This window comes from Parasteatoda tepidariorum, chromosome 5 (genome assembly GCF_043381705.1).
Source record: "Parasteatoda tepidariorum isolate YZ-2023 chromosome 5, CAS_Ptep_4.0, whole genome shotgun sequence".
NCBI classification, from domain to species: Eukaryota; Metazoa; Arthropoda; class Arachnida; order Araneae; family Theridiidae; genus Parasteatoda; species Parasteatoda tepidariorum.
Window position 1 is genome coordinate 71553267 of NC_092208.1, and position 20223 is coordinate 71573489.

General features: G+C 27.7%; 1 protein-coding gene across 2 annotated transcripts in view; it reads right to left on the reverse strand.

Annotated features, from left to right (window-relative positions):
- The window catches only part of LOC107449617 (protein kinase C, brain isozyme), a 170748-nt gene that overhangs the window by 43392 nt on the left and 107133 nt on the right, over nucleotides 1-20223 (reverse strand). For both annotated transcript variants that reach the window (XM_043040695.2, XM_043040694.2), the window contains exons 6-13: nucleotides 15112-15268; nucleotides 13007-13235; nucleotides 10108-10239; nucleotides 9810-9983; nucleotides 7397-7488; nucleotides 4732-4794; nucleotides 3409-3547; nucleotides 1412-1492 (exon numbers count right to left, since the gene is read on the reverse strand). In XM_043040695.2, coding sequence (XP_042896629.1) covers nucleotides 1412-1492; nucleotides 3409-3547; nucleotides 4732-4794; nucleotides 7397-7488; nucleotides 9810-9983; nucleotides 10108-10239; nucleotides 13007-13235; nucleotides 15112-15268 — 1067 coding nt within the window. The remainder of the gene's footprint in view (nucleotides 1-1411; nucleotides 1493-3408; nucleotides 3548-4731; nucleotides 4795-7396; nucleotides 7489-9809; nucleotides 9984-10107; nucleotides 10240-13006; nucleotides 13236-15111; nucleotides 15269-20223) is intronic.

Consider the following 20223-nt stretch of genomic DNA (forward strand, 5'->3'; position numbering starts at 1 on the left):
TAAAACGTGATTATTTAAAAACATTTTTAAGCTTTTTTGGCGGCAATCGAACTGGTTTTAATGTTTTTAACGCCGTTCAACTTAACAGTGACTCGTTTAATTTTAATCCAGATTTTTTCCCTCTTTATTATTAATTAGAAATCATTAAAAGTATACTTTTGACAAACATTCCTAAAATAAGAAAATTATAGTGATTATGGCATTTGTGACTAAAAAGGAAAAGGAAAAAATATTATAGGAAAATTTTCAAATTTAAACTTGTAGAAATTAACGAGCATGCCTTAATATGTTTATAATTTACAATTACATTAGCTAATAAAATTTATTTTGGGGATGGGAGGTGTTTAACTTCATTATTATTTATTATTATTAATATTATTTTTTGAGAAACATTAAGAGGACTACTTCAGAAAATAAATATTAAAAAAAATTACAAACACAAAAAAAATTCAATAACCTCTGAAGGTGATATAGTATTCTAATGAAATCATACTTTTATACATCATTATTTTTGAATAAAAAAAACTTATCTGAAAAAGAAGAATGTAAAATTCCTTTCTTATTCTTTTGAAAAAAAAATTTAGATAAAGTAAGTTAAGTAAGTTTAAGTAAGTAAAATCAAGTTTGTAAAATTTGAAAAGGGTAAGATTTTGACCTTTTTTATAATTAAATTGGTTCTGGATCCATAACATTATAAATAATTTCATTTGCAATAATTACAAAGTAGTATTTTTCTCCATTACTAGGAAAAGTACGTATTCAAGAAAAGAAAATTTTCTAAACAAGCTGCATACATAAAATAAAGTCAGATATGATTTATGCAGGGGTGTTTCGAAAACACCATTCTTAAAGTTTTTCTAGAATCCTTGGTATAAGTGAAAAAAAAACATTAGTTGTTTAAAATAATATAAGTTGAGAAAAACAACAAGCTTTATCTAAGTTATACGAATTACTATTGTAGGAATTGTTATTAAAAACATCAAAACTAGTTTAATTACCAAAGAAAACTCAAAGGTATTTCTAATATTCTTTTTCTATGTCCTGTCAGATTCTTTTGAAATTAAACGCGGTTTGATGTTTTTAATCCCGCTTTGTTGATATGATTCGACAAGGTTTGATAACTTTTTTCCTTTTCGTTCAAATATTAAATTCGACTTTAAAGGTTTATATTTCTTAACCTTTTTTGTCACAAAAATTCTAAAAATACATATTAAAAGCAGTAATTACGAAACACCCTGCATCGCATTGCATTATAACATAGCATTTTCTCATAAGGAGTCCGTATATTTTTATTTACTCTTCTTAAGATTTTTGACATTCAAACAATGAACTCAATTGCAAGAATAAGTTTTTAATAAAAAAATTATTCCAATATAAAATTTGAAAAATGCAATGAAATAATTCCAAGTACCTGTCCAACTAACATTTCATATAATAACACTCCAAACGCCCACCAATCTACAGATTTTCCATAAGGTTGATATAAGATAATCTGTAAAGATATGTAAATGAATTATAGTTTTGTGAACACGAAATGAAGAAAATAGATTAATTTTTCAATATTTTTTAAACAAATAAAACTGACAGATTTTTTTAAAAGTTCGAAAGTATGAATAAAAATGGTAAGGGTCAGTTATTTTATTTCAGAGAAAATAATTACATTAAAGAAAAATTATATATGTCACTTTAAATCACCATCATGAAATGTGATAAGATGTAAAAGAAAATTTACAATAAAAGATTACATTTTAATGTAAAGCATCATCAAAATAAGTCTAAATTAAAATATAATTAGAATTGAAATAATCGTTTAAAAAATAAAATGATAGGAAAATTTAATAAAATATATTTATTTAAATTGATACAATGCTTAATAAATTAGAAATGGAACACATATGCTTAAAAAAACATTTTTATGTAGAAGATATTTTTCATTTACTTCAACTCTCAAAAATACTATAATATTTAGCAATTATGAAGGCAAAAAATCCATTAACTTGCAACTGAATCTACAAATGTATAATGAAAACTATACTAATATAATTCTTATCAATCGAAATAGCTGAGAGTAGAAATGCTAATTCACCTTTTGTCTTAGCAAATAAAACGTACTTAATGTTAAAATACAAATCTCTAGTTCCAGTTGATATAAATTGGCGAAAATATAAATCGAAATTTAATTTAAACAATCGAAACTCAATTCCCATGATATGGATACATTTTCGATTCTAATTATCATATTTTCATTTAATCACTAGATGTAGAATATAGGAAAATGCCATTGACAACAAGAGACAAGATATTCATTTAAGTAAGTACTATGTTAGGAGTATTATGTATCATGTTTTTAAAATATAAATTTGCTTAATCTCTATTATAAAAGTTGATATTTTGAGGAATAGATGGAAGCACAATATTTTTAACTCATTGTTAATGTGAACCTATTTGAAATGCTTCCGAGATATAACAAAAAACAAAATAGATAGTTTTAATATAACTTGGTATGGTTATAAAGAAGCAGACCATCATAGAAAAATTATCGTCCGCTAAAAGTAGTACTTGAGCTGGCTGACATGGTTCTCCAATACTTTTAATAAATTATGGGTAAATATTCAGCAAAATATTATTTCAGTTTTATTCAATAATTTACAGGTTATTATAAGATTAACCTTATTTAAAGTACAAAAACTGAATATGTATTAGCGATATAATAAGAACTAGGTAAACTAGAATATTGAAACACTTGAAATTTCTTGGAAAAAATGGTTAAATAACAATTTATTTTATTGATATTTTACCACATTCAAGATAAGATGCTATTCCAATTATAGACGAAATATTAATCTATCAATCTCACTCCCGACACGGGGATCGAGTCCTAGCGTTGATACCACAATTCCTTCATTCCAATGTACTGCACTCAACAATTGGTGACCCTGGGCTATCAAAATACGATACTCTCATTCACGCATCGATCACAGCACCATGAAGTTGCTTCACGATCTCAAACGTCCAGTTAAATTTCTTTTTTACGGTTTTGAAACCACTCCAGTTGTAAATGGTTAAAAACATATAGCTTTGTATTAATGGTTTTTTAACCGTACTAGCTGTAAACGGTTCCAAAACCGCAAAAGAAAAATATGCCCTTTATCGCAAAACTTTACTGTTAATTTGATGGACAGACCTCTCTCAGTTATTTTACCGTAATTTTAGAATGAAAATTCTGACAGTTCATAGACATTATTACACTTTTAATCCAAATAAATTACAAAATTTAAAATAAAAGTAAACAATATGAATTCTAGCTGTAATAGATTAATACAAAATGAATTAAAACAAAAAATATCATAATTTTTAGTTAAAAGATTGATTCAGATAATCAGAACTACACAAAGGTGACATTATTACCTCAGGAGCTATGTAATCTGGCGTTCCACAAAAGGTTTTAGCGAGCTTATTTCCAAATACTCCTTCTTTACACATTCCGAAATCTGCAATTTTGATATGACCATCTTGATCTAATAGAACATTGTCTAACTTTAAATCTCTAAATGAAAGAGAAAAATAAAGATATCGTCACTTTGTTTAACATAAAGTGCAATTCATTTACTCACATAACGTATACAAAATAAGTGAAAATACATCCTCTTATTAAGAAACCAAAGCATTTTAATGAACTTTATACACATTTTCAATTTGTTTTGTTGAAATAGAAGATTAATAAATAGGAAAAATAAGATTCACTAACAGAATGAAATTAAAAATACTTTATTCATAAACTTATATATAATTGCCATTAATTTATAATTATATATAATTATTACATATGCAATAATTGCTTAGTATAGTATATTTTTGTTATGAAAATAATTTTATCACACAAAATAAATAAAGCAAATATTTAAAAACATTACGATAGTCATTTGCAGGAAGACTTAATGAAATATTTAGAATAAATGTTACTTTATAATTTTAATATTAAATAGAAAATAAATTTTAAAAAAATGGAATAATAAATAGAAAAATTATTAATAAATATAAAATTACAAATGTTATATACAATAATAAGTAGAAAAATAATTAGAATAAAGTAACATTTAAGTGTTACTTTTTGTTCGAATATTTGCTATGTCAAATAACATCTATAATCAGATAACAAAATTTTATAACTCTTGATAACTATGAAAACTATTAGTTAAATTTTTCAAATATCTATTTATTTTTTCCATGATGAAAACGCTCAAACTTTAGCTTCGCTTACAATAGAATTTGCAAAAAGACAAATTAATTTAAGAATGAATGTTAAAACAGAAAACAACAAACATCTATGGTCGTAAATATTTTAATACAAATTCCATTCAAAATAAATTCTTTCAAATATCTTAAGAATAGACATTTTCACAAAACCATTCTGTCACAAAATGTCCTAAAATATTAACATAAAATTAATACAGAAATGCCAATCATTGACATTTTTATGCACTAATTTTCTCTATAGCACTTCTATGTAAATACTGAAATGATACACCAATTCCTCATGGTGCTTTAGCTTTAAAAAATTAGATAAAGATTAGATTCTGCAAAAGAAGTATTGTTGCAAAAGAAAAGATCTACTTTGGTTGGACTATACAATACAACTCATTTCATTTTGAAAATAATTTATATTTGTGACATAATCTAACAACAAAATATTAAATGGTGAAAAAACAATTAATGGTATACAATACTGACCTATAAATAATACCTCTGTTATGTAGAAAAAACAAACCTATAGCTATTTCTGCCGCATAAAACCTAAAATAAAGAAATATTCGAATCAGATTTTATAAATCAAGTCATAAAACGGTTCTTATTATAGAATCAATATCTATTGGTAGTTTAATAGAAGCATTATTACTTATTACTTTAAATTGGTTTAACTCATAAACTAATAATACTAAAAATAAATAATAGTGATTACACTAAAAAAATAATAAATAAAAAAGGGATTTTTTTAAATTCTCTGCATTCTTTTCTAAAATATCTTTCTCTAAAATATCTTTCTTATTATCTTGAGCAATAATTGATAGAAAAGACAAAATTGCACAAAAATAAGCGTAATTATTACAATCACAATATAGTTATATTTTTGTTTCTAAAATACGCAGTTTTTTGTGACTATGACTTTAATAAAAGCAATAAACAAAGAAGTTAAACAATTTGCAGTGTGTATTGACAGGAAAGGAACAAATTATTAGCAAAATATAGTGACTTTTTATGTGTAAAATACGCGGTTCTTTGTGACAATGACTTAAATAAAAGTAACAAACAGAGTAATTATACAATTTGCAGTGTGTATTAAAAGGAATGAAACACATCATTATCAAAATATAGTGATTTTTTTTATCTTTAAAATACGCAGTTCTTTGTGACAATGACTTTAATAAAAGTAATAAACAGAGTAATTATACAATTTGCAGCGTGTATTGAAAGGAATGAAACAAATTATTATCAAAATATAGTGACTTTTTTTATCTTTAAAATACCCAGTTCTTTGTGACAATGACTTAAATAAAAGTAATAAACAGAGTAATTATGCAATTTGCAGCGTGTATTGAAAGGAATGAAACACATCATTATCAAAATATAGTGACTTTTTTTATCTTTAAAATACGCAGTTCTTTGTGACAATGACCTGAATAAAAGCAATAAACGAAGAAATTATGCAATTTGCAATGTGCATTGACAAGAATGAAAGAAAAAACACATAGAGCATTCTATAAAAACTGCCCTCAATTCATATTTTTAATTCCTTTTCTAATTAATATTTAATTCCAATTAATATTTTAATTAATTGGTCACAAATTAATATTTTTAAGCTAATAAAAAGAAAAGCGTATTTTAATTCTGACGAATAACTAATGATGAAGACAAAGTTTAAAAAAAGGTCAAAACCTGTTTGATTTTTATGTGAAACATGAAAATTTTGACAACCACCTTTCATTTCCTCCCTATTTCCTCGGGTAAACAAAATAAGTCTTGATGTTTTCTGTGCCGCCATCCTCAGTTATGATTCGGTAGATTTCGATAACGTTTTTATTGCTTTCCCGCTAAAAACATAATCTCGCTTTTTTTAATTGTTATATGTCCGATTTAGATAGCGTTTTCTTCCAGCAAAATTATTAATTTGAAACTCCCAATGTATATGCCTTTTCGAATTGATTTTTCCAAGGATTCAAAAAATATACATAAAGATATACATAAAGGACGTTCTTTGAGTAACACCCTGTATACATAAAAATTTAGTCTATTATATTAAGAAAATTATGCAAAATGTTGTTTAATATGCATGATAGGATACATTAATATTCCTCATAATATATCTTTTCAGAAATAAACCTGAATAGCTCCAAATATACACCATGCCGTTGTTCTTTGTTGTCCAAACATATAAAACTTTAAAAAGCCAGGGAAATAAGTAATCCTAAAATTTTTTAAGTACTATTGACGAAGGTATAAACTGTGCTATCATCAATTTTGCATCTGCATTTTTTGTGTGATTATTTTTATTTCTTGCAGATAATTAAAATCTCTGAATATTTAATGAGTTATTTCATGAGTACAGTGCGTAAATAATATTATCAAGATTTTTCACTAAAAACAAAAACTTACATTTTAGTTATAAATATATTAAATACAATAAAAAGAGAAACAAAACTTAAACCGTAATTTTTTTACATATTTGTGTAATAAAATCGTATTTCTCCTTATCTATTAAGCTTTAAACTTTACTTCTAATTTCAGTTACAAACATTTGTGCAATTATATGATTTAATATTATCGTTATTTTGTTCTTAATAAGGATTGAGAATTTAATATTAAGGGTGGTAATTGTCAAGAAAACACCTAACATTTTATATATAGATTTCCCTTATATACTCGATTCTGAAATTAAAATGATATTTTTTTTAATTGTGCTGTTGTAAAAAATTTATATTTTGGAGTAAAGTTTACCATCAATTAATTCATCTTAAACCATACAAATCTAAGATCAATTTTAAATGTGATACACTTATAAAATAATTGATTAACGAATAAAAACCGTAACTATTACTTATTGTGCCACTTCATGAACTTTTATTCTTTGCATCATTATACACAGCTAACTGCCGGAACAATTATAATTGAATAAATAAATGGCAAAAGAATTGAACAAAATTTTTTAAAAAATACATAAAACGAACCAACGGTAATGAGTTTAATTGAGATAAATGAACTATATGTGATATGTAATATGAACTATAAGTGACTATAAGTATATATTAAAAATAAATAATGAACAGGTAACTTAAAAGTGCCCAGACTAGTTCAGAAAAGTGCGCAGAAAACTCAGAATGATAAAAATGATCGCTCTTACGTGGCAACTGGTTCTTTGAATTTGGCACATTTTTGTATCTGAAACATTAAATCACCACCATTTATGAATTCCATAACAAAATACAGTCTATCCTGTAAAATAATAAAACATAGATTAGTTATAACAGGAAACGAAATAAACAAATCAATTAAATAAAAATGAAGGTCGTATACAACAATAAAAACACCTTTCTTTTCCTTGGCGGAATTTACTAAAGGATAATCATAATTTCTTATAGGTTCAATTATTAATTTATAAAAGTATTTATACATTATGCTTAACAACACTGAAAATGAAAAGACGTTTACTATGTTTTGCAATATAGAACCAAAAGCGAGTAACATTGATTTGAGCACAAATAGAAGATGGTATGGTCAGCTGTGAGCAGAGACAAATAATTTATACTAACATATATAAGGAGATTTTAGGATTAAAGTTTTCGATACGTTAAAAAAGATGTTATGGCAATCTACGAGTTTAAAATAATAATTTATAGCGATGCGTTTTTAAATTAGACATATTTTTCAGCATATATTGCATACTAGGCATATATTGAAAAATCAACAAACTAAACTTATGGAAGCATTCAAGATGCATAGTCACTGGAAACTGAGAGTAATTTATATTGACACGTCTATAAAATTGACGGATTTAATATTAATAAAACAACAAATAAGTTTTCCATTTGCTAAAGAAGGAGTTATTGTCATATGAAAGCTGTGAGCAGTAATTTATACTTACGCATAATTGAAATTGACGGATTAAACATCAATAAGAAAACAAACAAAAGTTTTCCACGTGATAAAGAAAGGTATTATCGTCATCTATAAGCTAAGAGGTTTAATATAAACTGACAAGCATTTAAAATTGGCGGATTAAACATTAGTAAGACAACAAACAAAAGTTTTAGAAGTTTTAAATAAGGTGTTTTAGTCATATGCAAGCAAAAAGCATTCAATTATACTGAAGCATATTTATAATTGATGGATTTAACATTAAGACAACAAACAAAAGCTTTCCATGCGTTAAAACAGGTGTTAAATTCATTGCAAGATGGGAGTATTATTTTTTCTGACGCGTATTTTAAATCAGCTGATTTTACATTAATAAGACAACAAATAAAATTTTTTCATGAATTAAAGAAAATGTTATAGTCATCTGCAAGCTGGTAACATTAGTATTTACTTATAATTATTTAAATAAGGTGTATTTAACATTAATATCACGATTTAAAAAAAAACTTTCCATGAGTTAAAATTTTTTTAAAACCATTTGCAAGCTGAGAACATTGGTGGTTACTTAAAATTGATTAAGGAGTATTTAACATTAATAACATAACGAAAAAAACTTTCGCTGCGTTAAAGAAGATGTTGAACTCATTTGCAATTTGAGAATATAATTTCTTACCGGCAAGTATATAAACAAGCCGCTTATAACATTGATAAGGCCACAACAAAATTGTTCAACGTGTTAAAGAAGATTTGACAGTTATTTGCAAGCTGAGAACATTAATTTATACTCCTACTTATTTAAATGAGATGTACTTATCATTGATAAGATGACAAAAAACTTTCGATGTGCTAAAGAAAATTTTATAGTTATTTGCATTTTGAGAACATAATTTCTTACTCGCACGTATATAAATAAGCAGCTTTTAACATTGATTAGGACGCAACAAAATTGTTCGACGTGTTAAAGAAGATGCGACAGTCACTTGCAAGCTAAGAACATTAATTTATACTCCTACTACTTACTTAAATAAGATGTACTTATCATCAAACTATCAATTATTAAATGAGATGTACTTATCAGCAAACAAAAATTTTGCATGTGCTACAGAAAATGTTATAGTCATCTGCCAGCTGAAAACATTAGTTTTTACTTTTAATTAATTAAATAAGGTGTAATTAACATTAATATCTCGAAAAAAAAACTTTAAATATGTTTAAGAAGATGTTATAGTCATTTGAAATTTGAGCACATAATTTCTTACTCTCACGTATATAAATAGGTCGCTTTTACATATTGATAAGCCCGGAACAAAATTGTTCGAAACGTTTAAGAAAAAATGTCAGTCACTTGCAAGCTGAGAACATTAACTTATACTCCTACTTATTTAAATAAGATGTACTTATCATTGATAACACAACAAACAAAACTTTTCAATGTGTTAAAGACGTTATAGTCATCTGCGAGCTGAAAATACGAATTTATAGTGATATGCATTTGAATAAGAAGGTTTAACAATGATTAGAATTTTGTAAACAACTTTTCAACACTTGAAAGCTGATTCTCCCAAACTAACCAACAAGTTACCTAACATACTCATCGATTGAATCGCTTAGACTCTTTATTTAAATTTGGATTGATTTTTTTTCTTATCAATTCGAATTAAATGTTGGGAATATCTTACTGTAGTTTGAAAACAGGAATGTAAATGCACAAGGAATGGAGGTTTATTTGATAACGCTAACACTCTCTTCTCGATCATAGCGCACTCTACGTCATCGTCTTGAATGATAACATCTTTTTTTAGAATTTTTATGGCGTATAATTCATCCGTTCCTTTTCTTTCCGCCAGCATAACCTGCAAATAAAAATAAAATTATCATTCACAAATGCAATCATGTTTAAGTCATAAAATTTTTTTAATGAGAGTAGGATAAAAGGCCGTATAGCGGCAGGATAAAAGGCCGTGTAGCGGAACTTACTTTTCCGAAGCTTCCTTTCCCTAATACCATTAGAAAATTAAAATCAGAGGACTTTATAACATCCTTGGAACTAACATTTTGAGGAATACTTTCGTTTTCGTAGGATGGCCGTTGACTGAGTGAGAGCCGACACTGCAGAAGAAAAAGATTGAAGTTAACTTAGATTCAAACCAAAAGAAATTAATTAAAAAACAACAACTAAATTTTACATTTATACAGAGCGTAAAATAAAAAACGGACCGACCTGAATAACTTTCGATCTAATGATCGGATTTTCATATTCTAGAGCTCAATCTTAATGGTTCAAGGGGGTTCTCTCAAAGATGTTGATTAATTAGTGCAGCTATAAAAGTGTGTTGCAAAAGTATGTGCAAAAACTATTAGTGCGGCTATATATTCAAGGTTTGGATGGTTGTTAACTTGCTGGCATAAACTATTTTAATTTAAAAAATTAAAGAAAGAAACAAAAGAAAATTGTTCTACGTCGTAAAATTTCGTAATCTGGGCTGCCAATTCTAAGCATCAAGAGAGGAATTTACTTTTTGGGAAGACTCAACATAGCTCAAAATGTTGCTTGATAACGAAAACGCGATGTGCTTTCGAGTAGCATGCTATTTTTAATAACTGTGAACCGCTAATTTTCCCCTCCCTAACATTATATCGTAAAAATGCCAAGCAATTGAAATACTGCTGAAATTTTGGGACACTTTTATTTTATTTATATTGACTTTTTAAACCCACTATTAAAGAAAAAACAAAACTAAGATGTTTGAAATATAATTAGTAAATTGTTATTTCTTGATGCTAGTTTTTTTATGATGCTGAAGGTTTTATTTTATTCAGGAAACAACTCCAAGTTTAATCTATTCAACGCAGAGCATATTCTTGGTTCAGCTGATAAGTCAACTTCAAGTGAGTGTAAATGTGGAAACATCAGACTCAACTTTAATTTTTCTTCATATTTTAATTAAATTATGTTTATTACATTTAATTTATCTAATAAAATCAATTATAAAGTAGGCATAGAAATAATATCTCGAATTAAATGAGTTTTAGGAGTTGAATCATTTATGTAAAATTATTTGCTAGTGTGAGAACAAGTTCGCTATTAACTTATATGGGCCTGTAACTAACTTTTATTTCATTGTATCAGCCGTGATAAACAGTCAAATTTGAATAAAAAAACAAATTTATATAATGCATTCAATTAAAAACATAAAACATGATCAAAAGAATAGTAATGAACATTTGACTCAAATAACAAATTTACGCTTCGTACAGTCATAAAATAAATTCATATCCATTTACTGTTATGCTCTGCGTTGCGCTACAATTTGGATCAAAATATAAATAATTATGAACAGTAGAAATCAAAACCATCCCAATAATATTTTGCTAGATTTGAACAATCTATCTAAGGATTGATGTATGACTAATGTTTAAATGATTACGGTGAAGAAAACTTTTCGCCAGTAGGTGAAGAAAAAGAAAAAAAAACACAAGAATGAAGTTAGACAAAAAACGCTTTGCTTTTCTATCCACCAAACATATTATCAAAAACGAGAAGTCAAACTGGAGAATTATAAAAACCCCTCTTGTTAAACAAACTCAACTATTACCATTGACAAAAACTTACAGAATATCTATAATGACATACTCGTAATTCTTATTGCAGTTAAGATACGATTATTTCAAATAGAAAAATGTCTTTTTACTTTAATGTGTAAACTTTAATCGTTTTATAAAACAAAAAATCTAAGAGATAATACCCGTTGAATAACAATTAAATTAAAAATTACTTAACATAACACGAAGCTCGAGGGCTTACTTAAAAATAAATTGTTATCTTTTGATCCATCGTTGAATTCGAAGAAAGAGACAACGTGTTTTGAGCACACGACGTTCTTCTTTGCAATAAAAAATGGAAGTAAAATTAAAAGAATAAAACAAATGTAAGAACGTAAGCCGAAACAGACTACGGTACTCAATTAGAGATAGATTTCCATGATTGTTTTCTATGATTGAGGCAGAACTAAGATCATTAGACGTCTCGAAGCATATCGACTTTTTTTCTTTATCTCAATTAGGGAGTTACAGAAAATTTTATTTTAAAATATATTTTTCATTTCAAATTTCTTTCACCTATGAGGTATTGACCTTTAAAGTATGGAGTAAGCGTATTTCGAAATTTGTTCAGATTTTGATCCTCTTTTAGTATAATAATAATAAAAGTGTTATGTTCTGTGTTATCCGAGTATTGTCTGGTAATCACGAGATGAGTCTTTAAGTATAATAATAATAATGTTATGCTCTGTGTTATACAAAAACAATCTGGTAATCACGAGATGAATCTTTACGTTCTGTGCGATATAAGTACTATTTGGTAATCACAAGACGAGTCTTTTATGATAATAATAATAACAACAAAGTATTATATTTTGTGTTATCCAAGTACTGTCTGGTAATCACGATATGAGTCTTTTAGTATAATATTAATAACAAAAATGTTGTATTCTATGTAATCCAAGCACTACCTACTAATCGCGAGATGAGTTTTTTTGACCCTTTGTTTACGGCTGGTGCAATAAGTGAATTAGAATGGCTTCATCAAGCTAAGGGCATTAAAGAAAAGGCTAATAATATTAAAAAAGTGTTACGTTCTATGTTATCCGTACTGTCTGGTAATCACATGATGGGTCTTTTTTAATAATAATAACAAAAGTGTTATTATCTGTGTTATCCAAATACTGTCTGGTTATCACAAGATGAGTCCCTATCCTCACAGAGAGCTTAACTCAGGAATTCTAGCTAGTAGCCTCAAAATGTCAATATCTTAAACTATCTGTTATTGCATTTGTTACATGCAATATTAAGAAGTCAAAGTGGTATGCAACACTACCTTCATTTTATTCTGAAGTTCAGCAATAGCTGCCCCTTCCGGAGGTACAGGAACATTGTAAAATTCTCCTTCTTCCGCGGTGAGTAGTTTGAACCAACCATCAACGGGATTTTTCATGATTTCAGATATTCCAAACGATAATGATCCCATAAAATCGTTACGAGATGTTCGATCCCAATCCCACACTTCAACTAGCAGTCTTCGATCTCTATCTTCTGCTTTCAGATCTCTGGGAATAACAACAAAAATAATAAATAAATTCTATCTAATTAAAACAGTATTTAGAACCAATATTACAACCGGCAATAAGAATGCAAGATTCTATTGAATTATAAATGCATGGAACAACATTTGGATAAGCAAATTTCATAACTAATGCGAGCGTCAATTGTTCTTGAGACAGATTGAAAAACGTTAAAAATAAAATTTGTATTGAAGTCCAAATTATAAATCGTCAATCCTACCAAACTATTGATCTGACATTTCTCGGCACTAAGTTTCAAATTAATAAAAAATGTTTTTTTTAGTTCGAGAAAAAGACGTTTCTGCGTTGTGTTTTAACTTAAAATAATTATTCACAAAATATGCAGTTTGAAAGCATGTCCCCCGAACTATTAAAATTACATCTTAAGGAACAAAAATACCATAGCGGACACTTCAAAGATAAGTTGGTACTCATCGATCTGAAGCTGGGTGGTCTTCAAGACACCATAGGGATCGAAGCCCAGTTCTTTACAATGACAGTTTAGAGCCTTAATCACTAGGCCATCGTAGCTCATTACATCTTAGTATGTTCAAATCGAATCACTAGATAAAAATTGATTCAGTCACTGAAAAAAATATAAAAAAACTTCTTAAGTATCAATAATGTAGAAACCAAAACTAGCAATTTTATCATTTAAGGAATAATATTTTACGATTTATTTTCTGTTCGCATGCCCTCACAAAGCGAATGTCTGTAAAACAATAGATTTGTTTGACCCTCGGTTGTCGAAATTAATAATGACAACGAAAAATTTTAAAACAGGTAAAAATTTTAATTTAAGTAACTTTTCGGACAGCTTTATGGCTCTTAAATATCTTAATACTTGAATCTTGTGGATTTTGTTACATGTACAAAATATGAAGAAATACGCTATAAAAACTTCCGACAATATGTAAAAAGTGCTAAATATTAAAAATTATCATTTTTAAGTTAAAATTGCAAATAGTAAAAAAAAATTAATTTAATTTATTTATTCTCGTTTAAAATTAATTTTTTTAATCACATTTATGAGTTGACTTTCTAGGCTACTACTTTCTGAATAAAAATTGCATTTTTTATCATTATCTGAAATTCGGGTCTTAGGAGGGTATGCTTTCTAATTGGTGGTTCCCAATTTCTCTCCGGCAACGGAACCCTAAGTGATCGAGTATATTTTTGCGGAACCCCAAATGAAATTTATTAGCAGTCAAACATATTTACCAAAGAAAGACAACTAATTATTTTGATAATATTTAATGTGAAGAAATGAATATTGCTTTTTAAAAAATTAATCGAACTTTCAATAAAACTCGTAAAATAATAGTTTTATGTCAAATAGTTGAATTCGCAAGCCTGAAGTGGTATCTAATCTAGGTCTGAATTTGTTTTGGAGGGTATACATCAGCTGAAAACGAATAAAATAAGCTGAATTATAGTTTTCTAGAAATAATTCCAATGAACGTGGAGAATAGTTATCAGAGAACGTAATTCATTATTCTTAAATTTTTTCATTTTATTTTAAATTGAGAATTTCAACGAGAAATATTGATTTTACAAATTTAGTCATCTCTTTTTTCTCTTTTTACTTAAATAATTTTATAAAAAATAACCGAGCTATCAACGAAATTGTAGTTTATTGTTTAGATATAAATATAATTCAAAAATCCTTACTGATTTAAGAAATTTAAACTCTCGAACTCCCTGGGCCCTCCCACGGAACCCCTGGCTACCGCGAAACACCATTTGGGAACCGCTGGTTTAAAGTGATGGTAGATGTATTCCATATAACATGGTATTCTTTTTATTGGACAATAATACCCCCAATTGAATCTTACGTAAAATAGAAAATGATAATACTTACAGTGACATCGTTTCCATCCATTGAGGATTTAAATTAGCTTTAATGGTTTTAGTTTTCTTTTTTTGAGAATTTCGTTCATCAGGTATGAGCTTCAGTTTCACGTAGGGATCCGAAAGACCGTTGGGATCCATTGGAATGAGATTTTTAGCCTGCCGAACTGAAAACATAAAAATGTTAATCAAACATCGTGCAAATTCCATAGCTATCTTAGTTTATTTCAGAAGTTTATTTTAAAATTAAAATGGAGCATTTTACACTGAGTGGACAAGCGGTACCCACCTCTGTGTTTTTATTTTTGAAGAAAAAAAATAGAACAATGAAACATGTGTTAGTTGACAACTTATGGTACATTGCTTTTTATATCAACTTAGAAATATCGAATTGAGAAAAAAAATCTGGTTAAATGACTACGCTTTATAGTAATAACATTTTTGGTGAAAAAAAAAACAACAACATAGTTTTTGTAAATAAAACCAAAATATACGTTATTTAAACTATTTATTTGGTATTACTTGATTAAAAACTTCATTCCCTTCAAAAATAAACAAAATGGAAATAACAGCTGACATGCTTCAAGTGCTCAAGAATAGGGAGCTCATTTTCAAGAGTTGCTAGGCGTGAATGCGAAGAGGCATAAGTAATTTGAAATATATAACATAAAGTTGTCAACTAAAATTGTATTTTACCCTGATTTGCGTCTTTCAGCCGCTGTGTTTTTTTTTTTTATTTTGTTTGTAATCTCTTTTCACTCACGGCTATTGTGGTATTCCTAGTTTTGTTTCTTACCTTTATTTCGCCATTTTTTGTTGGCAACTTTTCGCTTTATATTTCAAATGACTATTGTTTCTTCTCATTCACATCTGGCAAGTCTTGAAAATGGGCGACTATTTTTGAGCTCTTGAAACACGTAGACTATTTTTTTCCAATGCGTATATTTTTTTAAGCGAATAAAGTATTTAGCTAAGTAATATCTTACCGCTCCAGTTTCTTGAGATTATTTAACACTCATTGAGTAATTTTTCTGTTCATATTTTGGCCTACTGGAAATTATGGTTTTCAAAACTATAGCTCGTGTTACCTTATTAGTCTTATTAGTAAAAAATACAAAACTGAAAAGTAAATTTATCCAAATAAATGTTTTTTACGCCATGATATATGATCAAACGCCATGTTTTTTACGCCATGATATTATGCCATGATATATGATCAAATTACCACGTTTGTTAAATTCTATCACATGATATAAAACCATATCTTATTATTAATTTCGCCAAAATCATAAGAGCTTTGATAAAAATCATCGAGCTTCTTTGGTTTTTCCATAAAGCCTTAAATACGGTAAATTATACCATATTATGGTAGTTTTGATCATGCTTTTTATCCTCAGTGTATGAATTTAAAGATAAAGTCAACTTACAGAAAAGAATAAATTTTCCTTTTTAAAAAATAAAAAAAATAAAAAAATTGAAAACTTTCATTGTATTAGAAATCAAAATTCTTTATATTAGCAATCCAAATTCGTTATAATAGTAATCAAAATATGCTAGATAAATGTAGAAATTTAATTTTACATATTCGACTTCTTTGATTTCTTAGGAACTATTCAACTAATTTCGCACAAATTGTGCATTTTGCCGTATAAAATTAACTCGTACTTTAAAATGATGTAAAAAATTGTACACCTTACACTTAAAAAATTTTCGACCATTATTTAATAAAATAGTAAAAAAAATAAATATGTACTAAAATTTATTTCTTATAAGGAATTATTTTTGAATAAACGAATTTCATAATTGTGTGCAAAAAAATTTTCAGTTCGCTTAAAACGTTTTCGAGGTATAGCTAAATGCGCAAAAAGTAAAATTAACATTAATGGATCCAAATTTTGGATCACTCTCTTGACCAAACTATGAAGACCAAATTGCGGCTACCCCTTATATTTTGGGGAATCAAAAATTCAAATCCGTTAAAAAAAAAAGCTTTGTTTATTCAGAGAAAGTACGTTTTTGTGTCTGATTTTGTAACTTAAGATATTGTCTGCACTAATTAATTAGCTCATTTGACGTCACGCCCTCGAACCATTAAGAATGAGCCCTTGAACGTAGATCAGATCATTAGGACAAAAGTTATTAATTTTTTATACCAAATTTTAATGAGATTAAAAGAACAAAAAAGAAGTCTAAATGACCTAAGTGTTTAGACTATAACGATACTCTTTTCTATGTAGCATTAAATATTAGCATATTTCCTAACTAATGTTAATATAAGTAAGTTAGATTTAAAAGTAAATATCGTAGTTTTTTATTATAAAAAGTATGCATTGAAATTTATAATAAAAACTATGCATTGAAATTTACTAATAATTTTTGTAGGACATAAATTTATTTGGACATGAACACATATTTTTCATTTCTTTGATCACATAATGCTGATTATATTTTCTAATTGATGGCTTGATAAATATTATTTAGTACTAAACAATATTTTTTTCCACAAATATTTCAATATATTTCTAATAATAAGATATAATAACTCACATATTTTTCTTCAAACCATATGTTAATTTCAAGACGTTTTTAAACACAGTCCCCTCTTAATCAAGATAAAAGAAACTTTTTGCTGGAGCTTTTACATCCAAAAATTAAATATCAAATATTTAAAACTGAAAACGATTTTGAAAATATTAATTTTATAAAATCGTCTTTTAAAGAAATTGTATTAAGATCTTTTTCAAATTTTTAAAATATCGTTTTTGAATATATTTAAAAACGATGTGTCGGTTAAATGAGTTTGCTTATTAGGAGTTGATTTTAATATATTTATTTTCTTCTTCGTGCAAAAAGAAAAAGAAAAGGTTTATATTCTTATGATTATCCATTCGAAGATAACCCTAAGTTTTGAACACCAGCAGCTATTTACTTTATATCATTCTCTATGTATTTCAACAACAGTTAACTATTAAATCAGCTTTGAGTTTCGAAATGAAATGATGATTTACAGATTCAGAACATTGCAATTGCTATGAAATATCAAGCACTGTAAAATTCAAATTTTGTAGTTGAGAAATAAAATGGCGTCTCTTGGACACAAATATAATATATAACGCAGATCAAAAAGAAGCATCATAAAAATTTGCGAGGGAGCTTGTAGATACAACATGATAAATCGCAACAGATAAATTTATAGAGCTTGGCGAAAAGACTCGTACAATAACCGTGTTTTACGATTTCTGTAGATAGTCAAAACGAAGAGAAAGGTCAAGGCGTAATAGGAATCTATCATAAAATATATTTTGGTATAAAGGGATAAAAGAATATCTTTTTCGAATTCTTTGGGAACTTGAGTTTACTTAGTTACATTTTTTAGGAGTCAAGAATGTTCCTTATGTGTATAATCAATAATAATCATCTACCTTATTTTGACGCACAACTATAATATAAAAGAAATAAGAGAGCTAAGTTATGTTTCTTGTTAAGAGCGATAACAGCAACACCTTAAAGAAAATATATGTGTGATTTTTTTCATGCATTTCTTCATATTTTTTCAAGCATTAGTGCATGCTTTTTCATGCTGCGTCAGAGTTTTCCTAAATAATTTAATGCATTAGGTTTTTCAAACATTGTAATTTTTCTATACCTTGATATACTCTTTATACACATATATTTTCATGCACTACTATAAGGTTCGTCATATTTTTTAATGTGTTTTTATGCATTTCTTTATATGTTATGATGCATTATGACTTCGTTTTTCATGCTTTGTTTAGAGATCTAAAGGCTTTCTTTCATAATTTTTGTATTTCTTAATATAATATACAAAACAGTTCCAAAAAAAATTTAAAAGTCAAATGATATAAGTAAACTAACTTATACATCATTTTAAATAACTATAATACGTCACTATAAAGTTTTACAGCAAAGCATAAGTTTTAAAGCAAAATGTGTTAGAGAATGTGTTGATAGAAAATTTTAGAGCAACATATTAAAGTTTCTTACGTCTAGTTTTCCACGAATTTCTTCATATCTTTTTCAATCATTAATGCATGGTTTTCAATGCATTTTTAGGATTTTCATGAACTGGTTGATGATATAATACGTGTTATTTCAGACCCTTTTTTTAAAATTCTTCATGTGCTTCATAGATTTTCAAGTTCTTTTACATGATCTTTCACGCTTTTTAAGGCTTTCGTTAATTTCCTTAAATATTTCAATGCATTACTATACTTTGTTTCCATCAATGTTTAGGGTTTCCAAATTGTAGGCTCAATAACTATGTGTGAACTGTTAGAAATTACTCAAGGAAAATGCTTAAATAACAATCCATTTAATTGTTATTTAAACCCTCTTTATACAAAACGGTTAAATACCCATAAATAAGATAGTATTCAAACTATTAACTGTGAGAAAAACCGTTTATTAACAGCTGTCACTCAATACGGTTAAACAACCAGAGTTTTATGGCACCAATTAGACCCGAGAAAGCTAAACGGTCAGTCTCATAACCAACAGAACAGGGGTTCGAGCCCCAGCGTTGGCAATGCAATAGTTCCCCCATTCCCTTCTACGCATAAAGAGTTTTCAGAGTTTACCCTAAGTTGTGACCCTGAACCAGTTGTCGGCAGTAGTTTCACTTGTGGCGTTGCGGTCTGAAATGCAAAGTCCGAACTGCGAATATCTGACGTTGGACTACGTCGCACGCAGCCGATAATTGACGTAAACCTCAAGCCTGAATGGAGATATGCGTGAAGGGCGAAATCAGCAAAACGCGCACAATATGTTTTGGATATAACTTGGCCGCCTCCCCACAGATTGCTCTCTCTCCCCGTCGGTTCTAGCTAGCAGTCCGGCATGTTCTCGCCGGTTACCTTTTCGCAGTTTTTTTCTATGCTACTTCAATGTTAAAGTGGTTAAGTTTTATATATGTTAGAATGTTTTAGTTAAATTTACAAGTTTCCTAAATGTTAGTAAAGATAGTTATTTATTTAAACTTAGTGTTATTTATGAAGAAACCTATAATCCGTTCTCGGAAACATTTTAATGTGGAAGGCTTTTCTAGAGTTAAATTTCTTTTTAGAGTTTAAGTGGGGACTCTAACAAAGATACCAAACAACCC